The sequence below is a fragment of the Littorina saxatilis genome, linkage group LG2, assembly GCF_037325665.1.
Source record: "Littorina saxatilis isolate snail1 linkage group LG2, US_GU_Lsax_2.0, whole genome shotgun sequence".
Classification (NCBI taxonomy): Eukaryota; Metazoa; Mollusca; class Gastropoda; order Littorinimorpha; family Littorinidae; genus Littorina; species Littorina saxatilis.
Window position 1 is genome coordinate 70,446,774 of NC_090246.1, and position 20,493 is coordinate 70,467,266.

At 41.4% G+C, this 20,493-nt stretch overlaps 1 protein-coding gene and 3 long non-coding RNA genes across 6 annotated transcripts in view; 2 read left to right on the top strand and 2 right to left on the bottom strand.

The window, feature by feature from the left end:
* The window catches only part of LOC138959624 (uncharacterized), a 345,659-nt gene that overhangs the window by 248,919 nt on the left and 76,247 nt on the right, over positions 1-20,493 (top strand). The window lies entirely within an intron of this gene.
* The window catches only part of LOC138959623 (neuronal acetylcholine receptor subunit alpha-10-like), a 123,054-nt gene that overhangs the window by 26,314 nt on the left and 76,247 nt on the right, over positions 1-20,493 (top strand). For all 3 annotated transcript variants that reach the window (XM_070331183.1, XM_070331184.1, XM_070331185.1), the window contains exon 2: positions 12,140-12,230. In XM_070331183.1, coding sequence (XP_070187284.1) covers positions 12,146-12,230 — 85 coding nt within the window. In that variant the 5' untranslated portion in view covers positions 12,140-12,145. The remainder of the gene's footprint in view (positions 1-12,139; positions 12,231-20,493) is intronic.
* Positions 1,273-5,554, bottom strand: LOC138959620 (uncharacterized). Its single transcript, XR_011453758.1, has 3 exons — positions 4,760-5,554; positions 3,881-3,971; positions 1,273-2,880 (listed from the first exon to the last, which is right to left on the bottom strand). It is a non-coding gene; the product is annotated as an uncharacterized lncRNA (long non-coding RNA).
* LOC138959621 (uncharacterized) lies at positions 13,589-16,141 on the bottom strand. Its single transcript, XR_011453759.1, has 2 exons — positions 15,161-16,141; positions 13,589-14,533 (listed from the first exon to the last, which is right to left on the bottom strand). It is a non-coding gene; the product is annotated as an uncharacterized lncRNA (long non-coding RNA).

Consider the following 20,493-nt stretch of genomic DNA (forward strand, 5'->3'; position numbering starts at 1 on the left):
ATTAACAATCAAACAAGGAGATGTCGAAATACAAGCCAACGAGCGCACACTACGAACAAGCACACTGCAAACAAGCACACACACACACACACACACACACACACACACACACACTGCAGCACACACACACACACACACACACACACACACACACACACACACACAAACATACACACACACACACACATACACACACAAACACACACACATACACAGAAGCTAATAACAATCAGTGCACGATCCATTAACCTCCAAGAGGAAAGGCAATTTCCTTGCCCCACAGGGCATCATTTCTGGACCTAGAATTAGAATCCCCGGCATCAAGGTCCACAACTCACCTTCACACCTGCTTCTCTCCCCTGGGGCGACATTAGTGCCCCACTCTAGCATCTTTGGATTGTGTGGTGCTGATTTGGAGCTAATGTCGGGCAATGTCCACAAGGTAGTCAATCGTTAGCGCTTCCATCCTCACTCTTGTAGTCTGGTCAAGACGAGAGGTGGTGGGTAGAACGGGGAAAAAGGGCTGGTAGTGAAAATGCGAGGTGCAAGAGGTGTTGACGATGATTTGATCGGTAAATGGTCGTGTCGTCTTGTGTGATGCACTTACTTCGCTTATCTTTAGCTCAGCTTATTTCACTGAAGCGAGATTGATAACACACGTCCTAATGTTCTTGGACTGATCATCATTAATAGGGATAAAAAAACGCTCGCGCTGGACCCGGGTACTCTTCAGACATTCACACACACACACACACACACACACACACACACACACACACACACACACACACACACACACACACTCTCTCCCTCACTCCTTCTCTCTCTCCCTCTCTCTCTCTCTCTCTCTCTCTCTCTCTCTCACACACACACACACACACACACACACACATACACACTACCACATCTCCATTCTAAAACACGGCACGTTCCAAATCAAAAGACGACATTCTATTTTCTTACGTCACTATTCTTGGTTTACGGTGCCATTCGTCGGCTTTGCTGCGAGTATGGCCAAAGAAACTACAATGGGAAGAAGGATAACTTCCTCATTGGGCATGCTTAGAAATGAGAATGGCTAAATATGAGTTATTCCCCTTTGCTGCATGCTGACCAGACTGTCTCCTGCTTTGTTATGACTAGTACAGTCGATCTTTCTCATGTTGTGACTTGCTTTATTTTCACATTTTCGGTATTTAAAACAGCAAACACACACACACACACACACACACACACACACACACACACACACATACACTGAAGAAGTTTCCATTCTGATTCGGTTATTTTATTTGGTGCTATATGTTTGCTTCACATTGTTCTTTTTTTTACATTGCTTGAGGTATCCCCATTCGCTAAACACATCCATAATGCATGCATGGCTCATTCGAAAGAGGGCAACTGAACAACTGATGCCCAATAGCAATAAATACTGAACAACTGAACAATAAATAGCAATAAAATGATGACAGTGCCAAGTTTTTAAGTACAAAGTGAAATCATGTGACTGGACAAAGGCACAATTACAAAATACAAATAAAAAAATCGTGGCCCATTTTAAATTAAGTTCTCAGCTCATGGGGAAGCATAAGATGACCCTAGAAACCGAAATTAGGAGACCTCCCGCCCCCAGGGCAGACTACAAAAAAAAAAGGGGGGGGGGGGGGGGTAATTTGTGAAAAAGTATAAAAGGAATCAAAAACTGTATACATGTATTTAGTTAATACCCCAAAAAGTTGTATAGTATATACAATGTCAGACCCTAAAGAAAGTTTGTTAGTCATTGCTTAGGCAAAACAAAGCAAAATAGTCTGTTTACGGTATCCCGACCAACCCTATTATTTTTTCCCCGCCAACCCTAGACCTTTTTTTTGGCATTTGGAGAAAAAGAAAAAGAAAAAAAAATCAATTTTGTTCCTGTTTTTTTGCAAAATAATTTAAAAAGATGGTTATAAAAAAAAAATTAAGAAAAGCCGACCTACCGACCCTCTTTTTGTGTGCCTATGTTACTGTAAACAGACCAAAAGGTACATCAAAAACAACACACCAGGGATGCTACTCTCCCCTTAAAAATAGCCATGGGTCATAGGTGTGACGTTTGAATCTTTTAGCTAAATAAAACCATAGGCAATTGATCGGAAATATCAGGAAAAATCTTACAAGTTTATTATTTGTTTGCTTGGACCAATCCTCTTGCCGAAGTGTTTTACAGTAAAAATTGATTTTACGTCAAAAGTATCACAGGAATATCGAATGTTGAGGTAAGGCTGGGATAGCCAAGTTCAAGAATAACGGAAGGTGACTGTTGAATCTTTTTGAAAATGTATAAAAATATAGATGGTAGGCAATTCAAAATTAAAAAAAGGACTCTCGGAGCATGGACTTTTGAGTCAAAAATTAAAGAAGGCTCTATGAGCCGAAGTACATGTTTTGTCTCTTTTTTTTTATTTTGAATTCCCTACGATCTATATTTTGATACAATTTTGGACCCTCTTTGTACGGAGAGAGTTGGCAATTGTTAATCACATTCTCTCATCTCATCGACTCTCCTTCGGCTCCTTGGTAACATGCGTTCCGTCTCTGCCAGGAATGGACACAGCAGCAGATAACCGGTAAATATGTAACAGGCATAAATGGCAAAATAGCTCGCCTCGCCTGATAATATATGAGACAACTGTTCTATTACAAAGTCTTTCTTGGGAGGCTTGGCTAATTTACTCGCTCGTTTTACACGGGGTTCCATCGTTTTCTTTTCTAATCGGAAAACCTTGCTCCTCAGTTTGTTGACCTTCTGCCGAAGTTCCGCTTCACGAGGGGATGGGGAGGATGACGACTTTGATGCTTTACATCCTATGTCCTCCAGGATCGCCTGAATGTCATCTAAAAAAGAAAACACACACACAAAACACACATAAAATAACATAACCATAACAAGTTACAACCTGGAAGAAATTAAAACATGTGTAATTCTATCACAAAATGAAAATAAACAATAGCGTAGGAAGGCAGGCCAGAAATGAAGTGTATTAGCAACTATGGATTCGATGTGGAACAATGATGGAATTGACCTTGTTTGGTACTGAATGGGTGAGGCCATTAGAACTGTACCCACGGAATACGCGCTATATAAGCTTTATATTGATTGATTGATTGATTGATTAGGACAACAGTACCAGGTAAACTCCTCACACACCATGCCTCTTTCTTTCTTTCTTTATTTGGTGTTTAACGTCGTTTTCAACCACGAAGCTTATATCGCGACGGGGAAAGGGGGGGGGGGGGAGATGGGAATAGAGCCACTTAATTGTTTCTTGTCAAACCATGCCTCTAACAGGATATGTTTCCCATCTTTACGTGTGGGAACTACAGGTACAATTTCATCCATCCATGCATCCGCCCTATACAGCTTCTTCTTCTTCTGCGTTCGTGGGCTGAAACTCCCACGTGCACTCATTTATTTGCACAAGTGGAATTTTATGTGTATGACCGTTTTTACCCCGCCATTTAGGCAGCCATACGCCGCTTTCGGAGGAAGCATGCGGGGTATTTTTGTGTTTCTAAAACCCACCGAACTCTGACATGGATTACAGGATCTTTTTCGTGCGTATTTGGTCTTGTGCTTGCGTGTACACATGAAGGGGGATAAGTCACTAGCAGGTCTGCACATAAGTTGACCTGGGAGATCGGAAACATCTCCACACTTAACCCACCAGGCGGCCGCGACCGGGATTCGAACCCTCGACCTTCCGAGTTAATAGACCGACGTCTTACCACCCCGCCCCAGCGCCCGTCACCCTATACAGCGATTATCAACTATGTAATGGATGGGTTTAAACATTTTTTGATGTCAGGGTGTTCTTCATGGTTAAAAATCTCTTACCTGGTTGAACAATTTGTGTATCAGGCGACAGGTCGGTGCTGGCTTCATTTGTAGCTACCCTTTGCGATGGTGCCTTCCTCCCACTAGCAACCTGCAAATTGCACAGCTCTTTAACTGACAAACTCACAACCAACACCCAGTCACAATGAAACATTTCTCCCAATTTCATGGCATTGGTCTTAGGCCACACACAAAAAGTGTATGTTTCTGGTAAGGCAAAACAAAAAATAATCTGTTTACGGTATCCGGACCGACCCTATTTTTTTCCCACCGGCCCTAGACTTTTTGGGGGCATTAAAAAATAAAATTAAAATATTCAGATGGCTAAAATACAAAACTAAAAAGCCGACCTACCGACGCTATTTTTGGGGGGCCTATGTTACCTTAAACAGACTTTTTTGTGACCTAACATGACTAAAGGTGGAGATTTTTTTTCTAACCTTTTTTTTTAAAACCATCTTTTAAACTATTTTGTTGAAAAACAGGAAAACAATTGATTTTCGAATACCCCTTTTATTTTTGAAAATGCAAAAAAAAAATGTCTAGGGTCGTCGGGAAAACATAGGTAGGGTCAGGTGACCAGAAACATACAACTTTTTTGTTGTTGACGCCGACCCTATACCTTTTTTGCCATTTGGGGCTGTTTTTTTGCAAAATAAGTTCATCATATCATCATAATCAGGACGTCGATCCAAAATAAGTAACTTTTTTTTGTTGGCCTTATCATTTTTTTGCGCTAAATGCAAACAGGCATTATTTGATGGGAACAATGCTGTTGTTTTCAATTCTTACATCAGCCTCAAACTTGTCATTACTCAACCTGCATTTAATAGTGTGCTTCTTTGGTTTGCAAAAACCTAAAACCAATAAATAAATAACCTTCGGTGGTGGATTGGGCACTGCAAACAATGTCGGGACAGCATTCCACACAAGTGATCCTCTCTGCAGGATTGTTTTACTGGTTGGCCTCAAAGTGATCAGTACAAAGCTTGAGACCTTGAACAGCAGCTGGCTGCAGCTTTTCAAAGTCCTCTCGCCTTGTGAATTGCATCCATATTCTGCACCTAGTTTGACAATAAAAACAACAATGTTATTGTTAAACTAAGCAAAAAGGAAAGACAAAGAAAGCTAAATCAGATCTTCAGTCTAAATCTAACGCTCTGCCTGAACGCAAAACGGATGAGTGATGTACCTTTGTACTGTAGTTTTCCCGTAAGCAAGGTTTGATAAAGGTTTCGGCAAATATGCCCACGGGTTTGTCATCAAGTGTAAACTGTTGTTTTGTACTGACTGCTGACTCACACTCACAGTCGTAAGTACTCGCTGACGCTGTAGTCTACTGAGTGAGTTGACTCGAGCCATTGCATTCTCATTCTGAAGAAGGTAAACCTGATGAAATAATCACTGCACAACCCACCTTTTTTCTTCTGTAGGGAACTTGTGGAAAGTTTTCCCGAAGCAGCTCTGTTTGTAACGGGCGTTCTTGCAACAAAAAGCCGAGCACAATTATTTACCACCACCTCGCACACGATCGGTACCTACGCGATCCGCCATTTTGTTTTCGCCGCCAGCATGTGACTAGGGACGATAACCCACAAACACTTTTTCGCATTTTCTTCGCAAGTTCCACGTCTTCCTTTTGTACAGTGTTTGGTATGGCATAGTCTTGGTTTGCCGAGACCTTGCACCGTTCTATCAGACTGCCTGGCTGGCTGTTGCACCGCGAATCCCTCCCACCGCCAAGTCGTTTTTTTGTGGTTTATTTCGCATTTAGGTCCCAGGTAACATTATGAAGTTTTAATACGATCAATCGGACCTATTATCAAGTTAGTGTATCAACTTTTGAACGAACTGCGCCCAGTAGTTTCCCAGCAATAAGCTGTTAAGTCGAGACACACACACAGACAGACAGACAGACACACAACTAAAGTCTGCTGGACCCTTGTACTAGCGTACTTATTAGGCTGTACACATGTATGTGTTTCTTGAAAGTCAACTACGGATTGTGTGATGTAAAACAAAAGCTATGCGAACAATTCAACTTCTTGTTTTTGTTTCTCTCTGAGTTTACTGTTAATATGCCGGGTACATTTTGTTATTTAGCACATTACAAAAGATCAGCGTGTCCCATGTTACATGCTAGTCCACATGTGTGTGTGTGTGCCTGTGTCAGTGTGTGCTTGTCACGTGTGTGTGTGTGTGTGTGTGTGTGTGTGTGTGTGTGTGTGTGTGTGTGTGTATGTGTGTGTGTGTGTGTGTGTGTGTGTGTGTGTGTGTGTGTGTTATTCCCACTCCCAACCCCCTAACACACACGCACCATCCAAATACGTGCATGTGAACATTCTGGTGTATACTCGTACACACGTCGTATTGTTCGATGTATGTTTAACTATCTACATCCATGGGCAAAATGATCAAACTACGGTTCTCGCTGCTGCTGGAGAGAAAAACAAGTTTTTAAATAAACCTTATCATACCTACCGTGTCTATATACCATTCAATTTGGCATAACCAGCATATGCCATGGCCCATAGGGAACATATGGCAGCTCCACAAAATAAACACGGGGATTGTTTGAGCTTCTTCTTCTTTCTCGTTTACTTCTTTCAAACGTCCACTTCTGTAGCGCGTACGAATGCAGCCGTCCTCTTCGCCAAACAGCGTCTTCTGCATGGGGGTCTCATCCGGCCATACTTTGTTTCTGTCATCCTCCTGCAGCGGGCAGTTCTTGAGTAGGTGGGAAGTGTTCATAGATGCCGTGTCACAAGGTCACATAATATCTGAGTGCTTGGTTGAAAGCGGTTACTTGCATTCTATTCTGTTCAAGTTCTCAATCTGAACAGGATGCCTGACAGGATATCCATACATTGTTGAATAAAACACTGTTTAAACCAACAGGATGCCTTGCTATGTTGGGGTGAGGCTGTAGTAGATCATGTCAGCTTCATTGGGCGACCCTTTATTGTGTCTGGGGTGCTCTTTCTGAAAACATCTTTTTCCCCGCGCAAGAGTTTTCGAGCGAAGCGGCTTGTTGTGTCGCCCCCCTTCTCTACCACAGAACTTACAAAGGATGGGCGCAAACGGCAGTCATGTACAGTACAAGTCACATTCTACACAAGCAAGCATGCATGCCCATAAACAAACAGACAAAGATATGTCGAAATACAAGCCAACGAGCGATACTAAATCTCGAATTCACGCACTTTTTTCCTTTACAGCTAAACTAAAAACAAATATGAGAACATATCCGTCTTCCCCGGCAGAGGGCTAGAAAAACTCAATAACGAAAAGATAGAGAACGAAGAAGAGCCCTGAGGTGGTCAAGTGAGCGTAGGTTTACACAAGGTTGAACAGTCAATGAAGACGAGGGCAGACTGTTTACAGAATGGCCAGACACCCGCCTAATGGACATCAATTAGTTCAACACCTCCGGCACCTAACCTGAAATGTCTATAGATTTCACTCTCGCTGCCGGCCAAATCAAATCGCTTGGCTTTGCTCCGTTACTCTTCACTAAGCGATTGCTACAAAATTCAGCGAGACTGATTTATTTCTTTGTGTTAAGTGTCTTGGCGTGTTTATTACGTGAAAGGTTTGGCGTGCAGCGAGCGAAAAGACGACGAAATCTGCAAAGTGTCGGCCTTGTTTCATGTGTTTGTTTTTTAGAGGATGAAAATGGGTTTGTTTGTTTGTTTGTTTGCTTAACGCCCAGCCGACCACGAAGGGCCATATCAGGGCGGTGCTGCTTTGACATATAACGTGCGCCACACACAAGACAGAAGTCGCAGCACAGGCTTCATGTCTCACACATTATTCTGACACCGAACCAACCAGTCCTAGCACTAACCCCATAATGCCAGACGCCAGGCGGAGCAACCACTAGATTGCCAATTTTAAAGTCTTAGTGTTCGAACCCACGACCTCCCGATCACGGGGCGGACGCCTTACCACTAGGCCAACCGTGCCGGTGTGAAAATGGGTTACACTGTTAGATAACTTGTGAGGCGTTTGTCATTGTTCTGGTTGGACTGAATCATATGGCAAACAGCAGAAGTATCAACATCAAACTTGGAAATGACCTGTTTGTCCCTAATTCTTTGTGTTGTGGTCTCTGTCTCTGCCTGCTTGCCTGTCTGTAGTCTGTCTGTCTCTTTCTCTGTCACTCTTACTCTCTCAATCTCTGTTTTATGCACAGCGAATTCGAGAGAGTTTTGATAAACATTTAATTAATATGGATGTCTCGTTTGACTAACCTACTTTGCCAATGTTGATTTAGGTACGTGTTACTTTTTAATACGAACCGTAGTTGTAATGCTTTATATTACCCTTTTTCCAGGGGCCAATAGCATTATAAGTAAATAAAGCATTGCCTTGTCTTGTCTTGCCTACCCTATCCTCGTTCTTTCTTCCCAAATCCCGTATCTATTTTCTTGTTGGTGTAACTCTCTCGCTCTCTCTCTCTCTCTCTCTCTCTCTCTCTCTCTCTCTCTCTCTCTCTCTCTCTCTCTCTCTCTCTCTCTCTCTCTCTCTCTCTCTCTCTCTCTCTCTCTCTCTCTCTCTCTCTCTGTGATGAAACAGTTTCCCTTCCCTTTCTGCACCTTTACGCATTCGGCACTCTTAGTATTTTATAGCAAGCGCTCGTTCTGGGCTATTTTTGTTTCCAGAAATTCCTTTCAATACGTTAGTTTTACGAATCGCAGCAGATGCGGCCCAATTTTTGAACACTGACTTGTCTGATTCAGCCACTGAACAAGTCTAACTTTAGCTCCGCAGGGTCCCTCGAGGCAAGAATCTGGCAACGTTTCTGGAAGGTCAGGCGTCACACCAGTATTAAACACCCTTGCGACTTACACAGAGAAGTGAAGAAGCGAGAAGCACAGATTTCTCCTCCTCCCAACAAAATGCTCGGGAGTTCAGCTGCTAGAGATTACGAACAGACAAATAATGCGACGAGAAAACAAACAATTTATCACCTGCACATGTCAGCGGAAAAAATGGCGGAACCGCCAACGGAAGTGTTGTTCCCAGTGACATGCGCAGACGCCGTTAGCCGGAAGTAAAAGTTCGTCTGTTTAAAATGTGAGCTTCCTGTGTTGCTTGCTTCGGGTTTCTTGATTCTTAATATAATTATTTCCTTGATGTTGCACCCGGTGATAAAAACGCTGGCGCTGGACCCGAGTACTCTTCAGACTGGCTCGCTCCCCCAGTATGAAAGTTTTTGTCTTGTGCACGTGGATTAAAAAAAATAAATATTTTACACAATTAAAAAAATTATTAGAGTAAAATAAAACATTAAAACGTTCATAATAAACAATAGTAAACAAGAATTAAAAAAAAATAAAAAATTTGACCGCCCATGCCGGGAATCGAACCCGGATCACTTGGATTAAATTTTTTTTATTTTTTTATTTATTTTACACAATTAAAAAAACTATTAGAGTAAAATAAAACATTAAAACGTTCATAATAAACAATAGTAAACAAGAATTAAAAAAAAAATAGACCGCCCATGCCGGGAATCGAACCCGGATCACTTTGGCCATAGACTCTCTCGTGCTCTCTGTCTCTCTTTCACCGAGACCAAACCCTGCATTGTAATTTCTTTGCCGAGACCATTTCCCCACCCGTTGTCTGGCTTGCACTGAAATCATGCTTTTCTCGTCACTGCGTGACGTGTTCGGCTCAGCCGCCTACAAGTCTCCCCTTTAGTTCAGCCTCCCACCGCAAAAACTCCCCCCGTTAAGAGTCGTTTTGGTGACATATTTCGCATTTAGGTCCCAGGTAACATTATGAAGTTTTAATACGATCAATCGGACCTATTATCAAGTTAGTGTATCAACTTTTGAACGAACTGCGCCCAGTAGTTTCCCAGCAATAAGCTGTTAAGTCGAGACAGACAGACAGACACACACACAATTAAAGTCTGCTGGACCCTAGTACTGCGTACTCGGGGATAAAGCAGTTACTATATACCAGCATCCATCATGATTCAGTGACTTTTGTTGTTTGTTCTTCACCAGATATGCCCGTGTATTGAGCATGTCATTGAAAATGTAGCGATAATGTAAAAGTATGCAACACACAATTACACCTGCGCGTATAAGCTATGATGGCCAAAACATTGGTGGTCGAAGTTACTTTGTTTAGCCTACATGGATTACTGTTTGAGAACTGAAGAGATAGGGATGCGAACAGGCAATACATAAAATAGTGTACTACGGGAGTATAATTGTAATTTCAAAACTAGTTACGATGTGTAGCATACCTTCGCTGCTCTTTTTTTTTCATTGAACAACATTTAGCAAGTCTGTGGGAAATACCGGTGTTTGGCATACTCGTAATCACATTACGTACATGTTTGAACCTTTCCGTCACACTTTCTCAGCATCAGTAAATTCGGCTTTACCTGCTGTTCTGCCAATAGCATTACCTGAGCTCACCCCTCTATCTCAGAAAATGTGTGGACAAATATTGTGAGTAACACTTTCTCGGATTGTTGTGTTTGCTATCCGCTCTGCAAAACAGATCAGAGGCAAGGTGGTGTATGTGTGTGTGAGTGAAGAGCCTCTGCTCTCCCGGGGATGTGTTTTCTCCAGCACGGTGTTCTGATGATCCGAAGGAGATCCAATAACAAGAACAACAGCTGATGATGCTATAGAGCCTGTTGCACAATCTACACGCGTTGGATCCCTGTTGAAATACGGATAAGAAGGGCGTACGGCTTTGTGTACTTTGGCAAGAGCGAAGGTTGAATATATGAGCCTGTTGATTTAATAACTGGTTATTTCAATTGATGCATATACTTATGGATGGCTTGGGCGATCATAGGGCATTTTGCACGATGTACACGCGTGGATTTCCTGTTGAAATACGGATAGGACGACAGAGATTACTGTTTTAGACTGTGTAATACTTTGGCATAGGCGAAGGTCCGAATTTGAGCGCTTTGATTTAATGACTAGTTAATTAAATATAAAGGCGCGATCCTTCTAGTGTCAGCGGTAATTTGCACCAGCGCATTACCTGTCCACGCATTTACGTGTGACCAAAACATATTTTCCCTGAGAAACATTCCTTGGCTGTTTTCTGTGCTAATAGGATTTGTTCGATGAAAGTATTTTGTGAATGACACTAGCTTCAACCTGCAAAGTTAATTAGCCCAAAATGTGCATCCTGCACACGGAGCAGATAGGCTGTTGATTGTTGGAGCATATAAGTGGAAGGATTATCTTACCCCATTGAAACAAACAAGCACACTTGCACATGATTGCTGATAATGGATAGCTTGTACATTTAAAGTGATGTGTGCATGTATTATTAATGGTTGGCGAGGGCGAAGGTTTAGGTAGATTAACTGGCTGATTTAACGACTGTCTAATTAAATTGAAGCATATACTGAAGGTTAGGTAGTACCAAGGTCAGGAAGATGAAGTGGCCGATTGATGTGCTGTTAAACTAGTTTTTGTTTAGCATTTTCTTGAAAAATGGTCATACTTTCAGGCAAGTGAGTGTGTGTGTGTGTGTGTGTGTGTGTGTGTGTGTGTGTATGTGTGTGTGTGTGTATGTGTGTTTGTGTATGCGTGCGTGTGTATGTGTGTGTGTGTGTGTGTGTGTGTATGCGTGTTTGCGTGCGTGTATGTGTGTGTGTGTGTGTGTGTGTGTGTGTGTGTGTGTGTGTGTGTGTAGTTAATTAATGGATTTATTTATTTATTGTATCTATGCATGTATTCATATGTCTGTATGTTTGTTTATCTATCTAATTGTTTATTATTCTTTCTTTAAAAAAAATATATTTAACTATGTATATTTGTTATCTGTGTATTGATTAATAAATGACTTGATTGTTGGATTCAATTATATTTTCATTGATCTATTTAAAGGCATATGTACGCGCTCCCGTGTTTACAAAGTGTAGTTTGCCCATAATCGATGTCAAACGCACCATAAGACCATGTAATGACGATATGTCGCCATGCGCGGACCATATACATGCATTACAGCTTGTTTTAGAGTCTCAAAAACTTTGAATGTAAACAAAGACGCGGAGTTATTTCCCTTGCGTCAACGCTACCTCTGTTGGCAAATCTATAAATAGGACGATCCAGATCAAAATGAAAATTAACATATCTCAACATTGAAGGGGTCCTAGACCACAATATTTTGCAGGGAACTTAATTTAGCATGTCTCCAGCTGTTGGTAAAGCAATTAGCGTGTATAGTCATCGAGTACATATGGCTTTAACTTGTTATGTTCCCCAGGTGAAGATGGCCCAAAGAGCCGCATGGAGGTTGCTGTTGGTGTGGCAAGTTGTCTGCACAATACTCTCACTTTGCGCTGCCATGAAAAGACGTAAGTATGTTTTCTTACTATATGTAGTGTTGGATTATAATTATGTTCTCCGTATCCTTTGTATTCTTATTCACTTCGACACCATCCCTCACCAGTTTAGATGCATTTGTGTGGATGTTTGTGTCTTTGTCTTCTCTCTTCTTTAGCCCACCCACCCGGATTGGCTTGGAATTTCACCAAAGCTACTACATCCACCCCCCATACACACACCATGCTCAATTGCTCAACAAGCACATCATGTTGCAACAGTGAAAAACAAGTAGGCCAGTTCCGGCTATTCTGCCGTGTAAAGGCAGAAGGAAGCAAGTCCATGAAACATAGTTTCGAGAAAATCGACATTTTCTGTTTGCATCACTGTTTTGGAATGAAAAGCTTTAAATGATTTTTTTGTTTGCTGATAACATGTAGGGCATTATTGTGCGTTTCTGCTATGAATATTAAAACCCTCATTTGATTCATCACTTAGAAATAATGATTTTTGTGGACTTACTGCCTTTTGCCGAATTAATTCCCTAAACTCATTCACTCAAAAATAATGGTAAAAGGCAGTAACAGGACATACTGCTTTCTGCCAAATTATATCCCGACTTAAATATTATTTTTAAAAAATGGCAAAAAGCAGCATTGGACTTACTGCTTTCTGCCATATTATATCCTGGTCGATATATCTGGCTGAGAAAAGGGCATAGAGCAGCAACTGGACTTACTGCTTTCTGCTAATTTATTATCTCCGAAAATTGAAAGTAAAAGAAAATACACGCAACACTGCTTTTGGAACTCTTTTGGAACTTTTTTTCAAATGTGACTTTACGTCCAGTGATTTCGTGAATTTCTGAATGCACAAACAACTTCCTTGGTGAACAATTTGTATTTTCTTTTGTGATTAACTGAGACAAATGTTCCCGTTTTCTTAAATTTCAACACATGCTCAAGTTAGTCTTTGTCTTGGTTCCTCGTTTTGCTTATCATTCTGTGGTCGCTCACTCATGATTAACTTTATTGTTAATCCGTTCTTGTGTCATTGATATCGTTAAAAAAGACCATTATTTTTAATACAAGTCTTGATACTCTCTTTTGATATTCACAAGACAAATATTGACTTGAACGCAAGTTTTTTAACATTAAAATAAAAATCTAAGAAAACGTTTACACACACACACGCTTTTTTTCTTGCTGCTTGTCTGTAACACACACACACACACACACACACACACACACACACACACACACACACACACACATACACACACACACACACACACACACACACACACACACACACACACACACACACTTTTTCTTTCCTTCTCACTGTCTTTCTCGCTTTCGTTTGCTAATAAGACTACGAATCCAGGATCTGACAATAAGACGTTTTATTTATTGAGTTTGACTAACGATTTCCAAAGGACACAAAATTAATGCAACAGCATGACAAAAATAACTAGTGTGTCAAGCCGCCATTATATCAGAATTAAGAATAGGTCATCGTGCAGTCTTGATTTCCAAAGTGCACAAAATTAAAGCAACAGCATGACAACAAAAAAACTCGTTTGACAAGCCGCCATTATACCAGAATTAACAATAGATAATCGTACAGTCTTGATTTCCAAAGGACACACAATTAAAGCAACAGCGTGACAAAAAGAAATGGTTTGACAAACCGCCATTAAACCAGAGTTAACAATATTATCGTACAGTGTTGACTTTCAGCTGAAGTGTTCCACTTTTGAACAAAATTTGTTTAATTAGTCTTGAAAACTGTGTGATGAACTATATAACCATTTGTAGTTGTACACCATGCGCGCTACATTTGCTAGTAGAATGACATAGTAATTCACACACTGTCCACAAACATTGTAGTTGAGTGTTCAATTAGCAAAACCACAAACCTGCAAACTATGATGTAGTATATTCATTTATCACCCCATCTACCCCAGTTACAGTGTACATCCCTTCTAAAACTATTCACTGACATTATACCATCCGACTGATGAAAATTATCAACTACAGCGATTACCTGGATGTAGATTTTTTCCCATGAGCCTGTTTGGATAACTAACAAACAACATACAATCCCCCCACCCCTCCCCCTCCTCGTCCCCACGTTCTGCATCTCTGCGCTCAGCATCTGTTATTGTCAAACTGAAAGTTGTCAGTATTACTACTCCTCTTCCTCTTCTTTGGCCTATAACCGTCGTATGTTGCTGGCATTTTCATTTGGGCAAGGTCCATTGTGGCCACTTCTCCTGCAAGCCGAGGTGGTTTTATCTCGCAGTTGTAATCTGCCAGCAACGCTTACACATCTGTCAAATGAAAAAGGCAGCAAAAGTGAGACATTTTATTGACAAATCTCCTCCCCACCCTCCTTCACATCATCCTTTTCCTCTCCCGCGCACATCACCCCCCCTTCCGGGCTACTATAATGACAAACGATTACTGCTGCTGATGATGATACTAGTACTACTGCAACGAAAATGACAGGGGCGGACGAGGGGGGGGGGGGGGGGGGGGTTTCTGGGGTTTCCAGAAACACCCCCCTAGCCACAAAATAAAAATATTTGTTTGTGTTTTTTTGGGTTGTTAATCAGTGACAAAATCTGCTGCCTGAAACTGGTAATGATCATCCTCAGAATGCATCAGATTGCATCCTTTTTTTCAAAAATTTTCGGGGGGCCATGCCCCCGGACCGCCGCCCCCAGACCCCCCTAGCAAGCTAGGCGCTTCGCTCCGTCGGCTCGGCGCTTCGCGCCTTCACACCCATATCTTCACAATATACTTTTGGACCCCCCCCCCCCCCCCATAAAATGAACTGATCCGCCCCTGAATGATGTAAAGATGTTGCTCGTTTTAAAATATACCTCTTCAGCCCGAGAAAAGAAAAGAATGAAAAAATGTTGCACGCTATTTTGGGCTGTGTCAGTGAAACATACCTTGTTTTGGACCCTTGAACATAAAGGGGCAGTGGTGGCGAGTATCCCTCAGACTGTGTGCTGCAGCTGTCGTCGCTGCCTGTCCCACTTCGAATCACATTTCTGTCAAATACAATAGGACATAATACTTATTCCGATGGTTGGAAGCACAAAGAGACCGGAGAACAATCCTCCAGTATAATGTCATACTGTTCCAGATCTAACACGCTGTTAGTGCTCAAGACCACAAGTCACTCATTCTAGATCAAAACAACTATCTCTTTGTATTAGAAACATGCTAAATGCATCCATAAATATCATGATGAAAATAGCAGAAGTGAATAGTCAAGAAGTCACGGTGGAAGTAGCGTACAGCAACAAAACTATAATAAATGGTCATTTGAACTATGGCATTTTACTTGCTAGCTCCGTAATGCAAGTGCACATTGGAATACCCTAATCAGTCAGAAAATCAGTGTTGTCGTTGTAAATTCCCATACACCTATTGAGAGAGAGTCATTTCAGACCGGAACGCAAAACTGCCAACAACAAAAATGAAACAAACAAACCAACTTACTGTTGCTTCGGATAGTTGAACACGTCGGCAGCTCTCATCGCCATTTTCCCCGACAAAGGCCAGGGAAATACTGATACAATAAGCTTAGTTCTGATTGGTTAACCGCAGTCAGGATTACAAAAGGGTGAACGCGATTGGCTAATGGACATAGAGCGCTAAACCATGCAAACTCGTTTTGAGGCTTGCAAGGAAGTAAGTCCAGTGCAAACCTGAAAACCAAAAGTCCCTGGACTTGCTTCCATTTGCCGATTTTTATCCTTCGATTAAATTTTTTTAGTGGACTTACTTCTTCAAAAAGTCCATAAATATTGATCGCACATCTTAGAAATTTTGACACAAGATGCGCCTTTTTCCCCTCTGCATTATGATATGAAAATCTCATTTTTACCAAATTTGGACTTACTGCCTTCTGCCAATACACGGCAGTATTCTCACAAACATCGTTGCTTCACTGCTTGCCTTGGTTATTTTGACACTCACATGCACCAATATGCTCAAATATAAGAATGGTTAGTTGCGTTATTTCTTTCTTTCTGCTAAAGATTCCTGCTGCCCTCAGGTGTTGATCGAGATATGTTTCGGAAATATGCCATGCAAAATTACTTAATAATGAGAGCACATTTTCGTCATGCAATCTTTCAATTTTGCCATTTTGATCTATATATATATATATATCCAAATGGCTCCGCGAGGGTTAGGCGCGGGTACGCTCAGAAACAAAAAACAACAACAAAAAAGCAGTCATCCGGAACATCATTAAAGTTTATGATGAGGTTTTGATGTTAGTACCATTGTCGAAATCAGCTGACAGAACAGTTGGGGAGAAAAATAAAACCCCAGTAAAACATCTTGTGGAATGTGAAGAATGAGTTCTCGTGGGCTACAACGTCTGTTTTGACACACGAAGCCATACTTCACTCACCAGATGACTGCTGTGATGCTTTCAAGACGTCAATGCAAAAACACACAAGAAGACAAACAGACACCCATGAGAAATCCTCATTTGTACAGCCCCGTGTCTGTTTACTTTCTCTGTTTTATTACAAAGTCTTTTGTTTAACTGCTTTGTTCTGTTTTCCCGAGTACATGTACGTCTGTTTGTCTGGTTTGTTGGCTGTCTGGTTGGCTGGCTGGCACTGTTTGTCTGTCTGTCTGTCGGGTTTCGGTCTCTGTCTCGCTTTCTTCTCTCTCGATCTTTCGCATATTATGTGTGTGTGTGTGTGGGGGGTGTGTGTGTGTGTGTGTGTATGTGTGTGTGTGTGTGTGTGTGTGTGTGTGTGTGTGTGTGTGTGTGTGTGTGTGTCTGTCTGTCTGTCTGTCTTTCTGTCGGTTTCACTGTTTTGGTTTCCCCCTGCCCCTATCTCTCTCTCTCTCTCTCCCTCTCTCTCTCTCTCTCTCTCTCTCTCTCTCTCTCTCGCTCTCGCTCTCTCTCTCTCTCTCTCTCTCTCTCTCTCTCTCTCTCTCTCTCTCTCTCTCTCTCTAACGTGTGCCCTGTTGATGAAATGGATAGCGCCGATAAGCGATGCGATCCCTACGTTTGCACCAGGTCATCAGAGGACAATGTGGCTAATCAATTTGGTTGGGAGCTACTTTCCCTTTGTACATCTTTTAGTATGCATATTTTAAACAGTAACTGCACTCCTGATTTATCAGAACACTTTACATATGTTTCTGTACATGGAAATAGCGTCATTGATTACTTTGTTGTCTCTGATGAATTATCATCACGTTCTAAACGTCTAGTCGTAGATGAGAGAGTTGAGTCATCGCATATGCCCCTCTGGTTAACGTTTAGCGTCGATTGTGCACATGTCCGTCCTCCCATCAGTGAAGCAACACAGCCATCTACAAAAAGATTCATATGGGACAGAGAAAAAGAGCAAGAGGTCAAAACTTTGATCCAGTCTGAAAGCTTTGTAAACAAACTGGCCGCTGCTACAGCTATGATCAAAGAGGACGCAGAGGGGTCAGTGGAGTTGTTTACGTGTGCTTTGAAAGACGCTGCCAAACCAATGGAAAGGGTGTTTAAAAATGACTCACCTTTAATCTCCGAAAACAACAAGTGGTTCGATTCTGAATGCCGAAAATTAAAAAGACAAACACGCAAGGCATTTCGGATGTACAAAAAGGAAAATACAGGACAAGAGAAAGACAGGTTAAAGGGGTTTTACCTAACGGAGAGAAAATCATACTCCAAAGTGCTCAAACAGAAAAAAGACAGTCACAAACAAAATAGAGTGAATAACCTGCTGTTGAATATTTCTGACTCTCATGCATTTTGGAAGGAGATAAAGAAATTCAGGAGGAAACGTAAACCCGCAGGAACTATTGACAACCAGGCATGGTATGACCATTTTAAGAAAGTACTTAACGAGGATGATGATAGAAGGCATGTTCAAGAACATGACCCTACTGACACTGAAGAAGAAAATGAACTTGACTGCGACATTCTCAACAGTGATATTACCGAAGAAGAAGTGAGGACTGCTTTAAGTGGCTTAACAAACAGGGAAAGCAGCGGGACCAGATGGCGTTTTAAATGATCTCTTAAAAACCTCAGGTGACACAATCGTCCCCTACCTTTTGGCGTTGTTTAACGACCTTTTTAGGACTGGTGACTACCCTTCAGATTGGGCAAAGGCTATCATTCAACCAATATTTAAGAAAGGTGATGATGAGAACTCTGACAATTATAGAGGCGTCTCTTTGTTAAGTTGTGTGAGCAAGTTGTATACCAGTATTATGAATGCCCGTTTGACAGCGTGGGCTGAGGAAAATAACATTCTCTCTGAGTCACAGGCGGGTTTTAGAAAAAAATACTCCACAATTGACCACATGTTCACTCTTTATGCAGCAGTTACCAAGCAGCTTCAACTAAAAAAAGAAGTTATATGTTGCTTTTGTGGACTTTCAAAAGGCGTTTGACACCGTTAAAAGGGATGTTTTGTGGAATGTTTTATTAAAGATTGGTGTAAAAGGAAGAATGTTTAACATGCTTAGGTCAATGTACTCATCCGTTCTCTCTTGCGTCCGATGTAACTCTGGCAATACTGATTATTTTGAATGCCTACAAGGCCTGAAGCAGGGCTGTCTAGCGAGCCCAACGCTTTTTTCGTTTCTTATAAACGAACTTGCCTCGGAAATAATATGTAAGGGCAGACACGGAATTCAAATGCTTCCCGGCGAGATCGAACTGTTTCTTTTGATGTTCGCTGACGACATTGCACTGCTATCATCGTCCATAGTGGGTTTGCAAAACCAACTGAACATCTTACATAACGTTTCAAGGCGTCTTGGGTTAAGGCTAAACATGAATAAAACCAATGTCGTTGTTTTTCGAAACGGTGGTCATTTAGCCAAAAGTGAGAAATGGTTCTATGGAAACGCGCAAGTATCAAATGCTAGCTCTTACAAGTATCTCGGTCTGACATTCACAACCCAAGCCCGTTTGAATCTCTCTTTCAATGACGCAATCACCAGAGCCAAACAAGGTGTCATTGAAATTTTTAAAGTCCTATGGAATATAGGATGCCACGACATGGACATATTTTTTAAATTATTTGATGCGCAAATTGCTCCCATCATGCTCTATGGCTCAGAACTATGGGGATGTTTTGACTGTTCACAGATTGAAAAGGTCCACATGTATGCCTGTAAAAGACTACTCGGGATCTCGTCAAACAGTCCAAACCAGATGGTGTATGGGGAACTTGGAAGATGCACTTTGTCAATCCTAGCAAATATCCGATGCGTAAAGTACTGGTTGAGACTTAACTGTATGCCGGATTCGAGATATGCAAAGATGTCATACATCATGTTAAAAAACGCAGTTGAAAGGGGAAAGCAGAATTGGGTCTCACAAGTTAAATGCCTCCTTTGCATGAATGGATTTGGAGATGTGTGGTTGAACGGGTCTGTAGGTAGGGAATGTGTGTTTATTAGATCATTACAGCAACGTCTTCAAGACTGCTTTGAGCAAACCTGGCACTGTAAACTTGATACAAGTGTGAGATTTGATGTATACAGGATGTTTAAAGGAGAACTTGAAAAAGAAAAGTATCTGGGTGTCATTGAAAACCAGTACATACGCAAAATGTACACACAGTTCAGACTGGGCATTACACAATTGAAGGTAAATAAACTGCGCTATAATCCCGAGTGCGCTGAATTTAGAAATTGTACATTTTGTAATAATAATAATAATAATAATTGTCAGTAAGTACTGGTGTCACATGACTGATGTGAACCAGTTGATTGGCTAATGGCGATGCGCTTAAATCTGTTAGCGCACTCTTGGAGTGCGCTAACTTTTCCACAGAGCGTATTCTTACGCCCTTTGCCAAAGCGAGACTGTACTCTCATCCTCAGAATTAATTAATGACATGTAGCTTATATTCTCCACAATACCAAATGACCATAAATTCCCTGCTTCTCAATTAAAGCAGAAGTGGGTTTTTTTCTGACAGATTGCATGTGCCTGTGCCAGTGCCAGTGATCTAAAACTAGAAGCCGCTGTGTTTCATCTCATTTTCGCCGACTTGCATAGATTCTTCTCATAATATGCCGTGTTAGTGGCATGTAGCTTATCATCCACATTTCCAAATGATGAGTTAGTATACAATTCCCAGCGGCTAACAGAAAACACAAGTGTTATTCCGATAACGTACACAGCATTTGGAAGACTGATTCGATCGACTCTAGCAGACTACACTGAAATACGACTGCATCAGTTCAGTAAATGAATGGTTTCCGAATTATTATTTCAAGGCAAGAACAA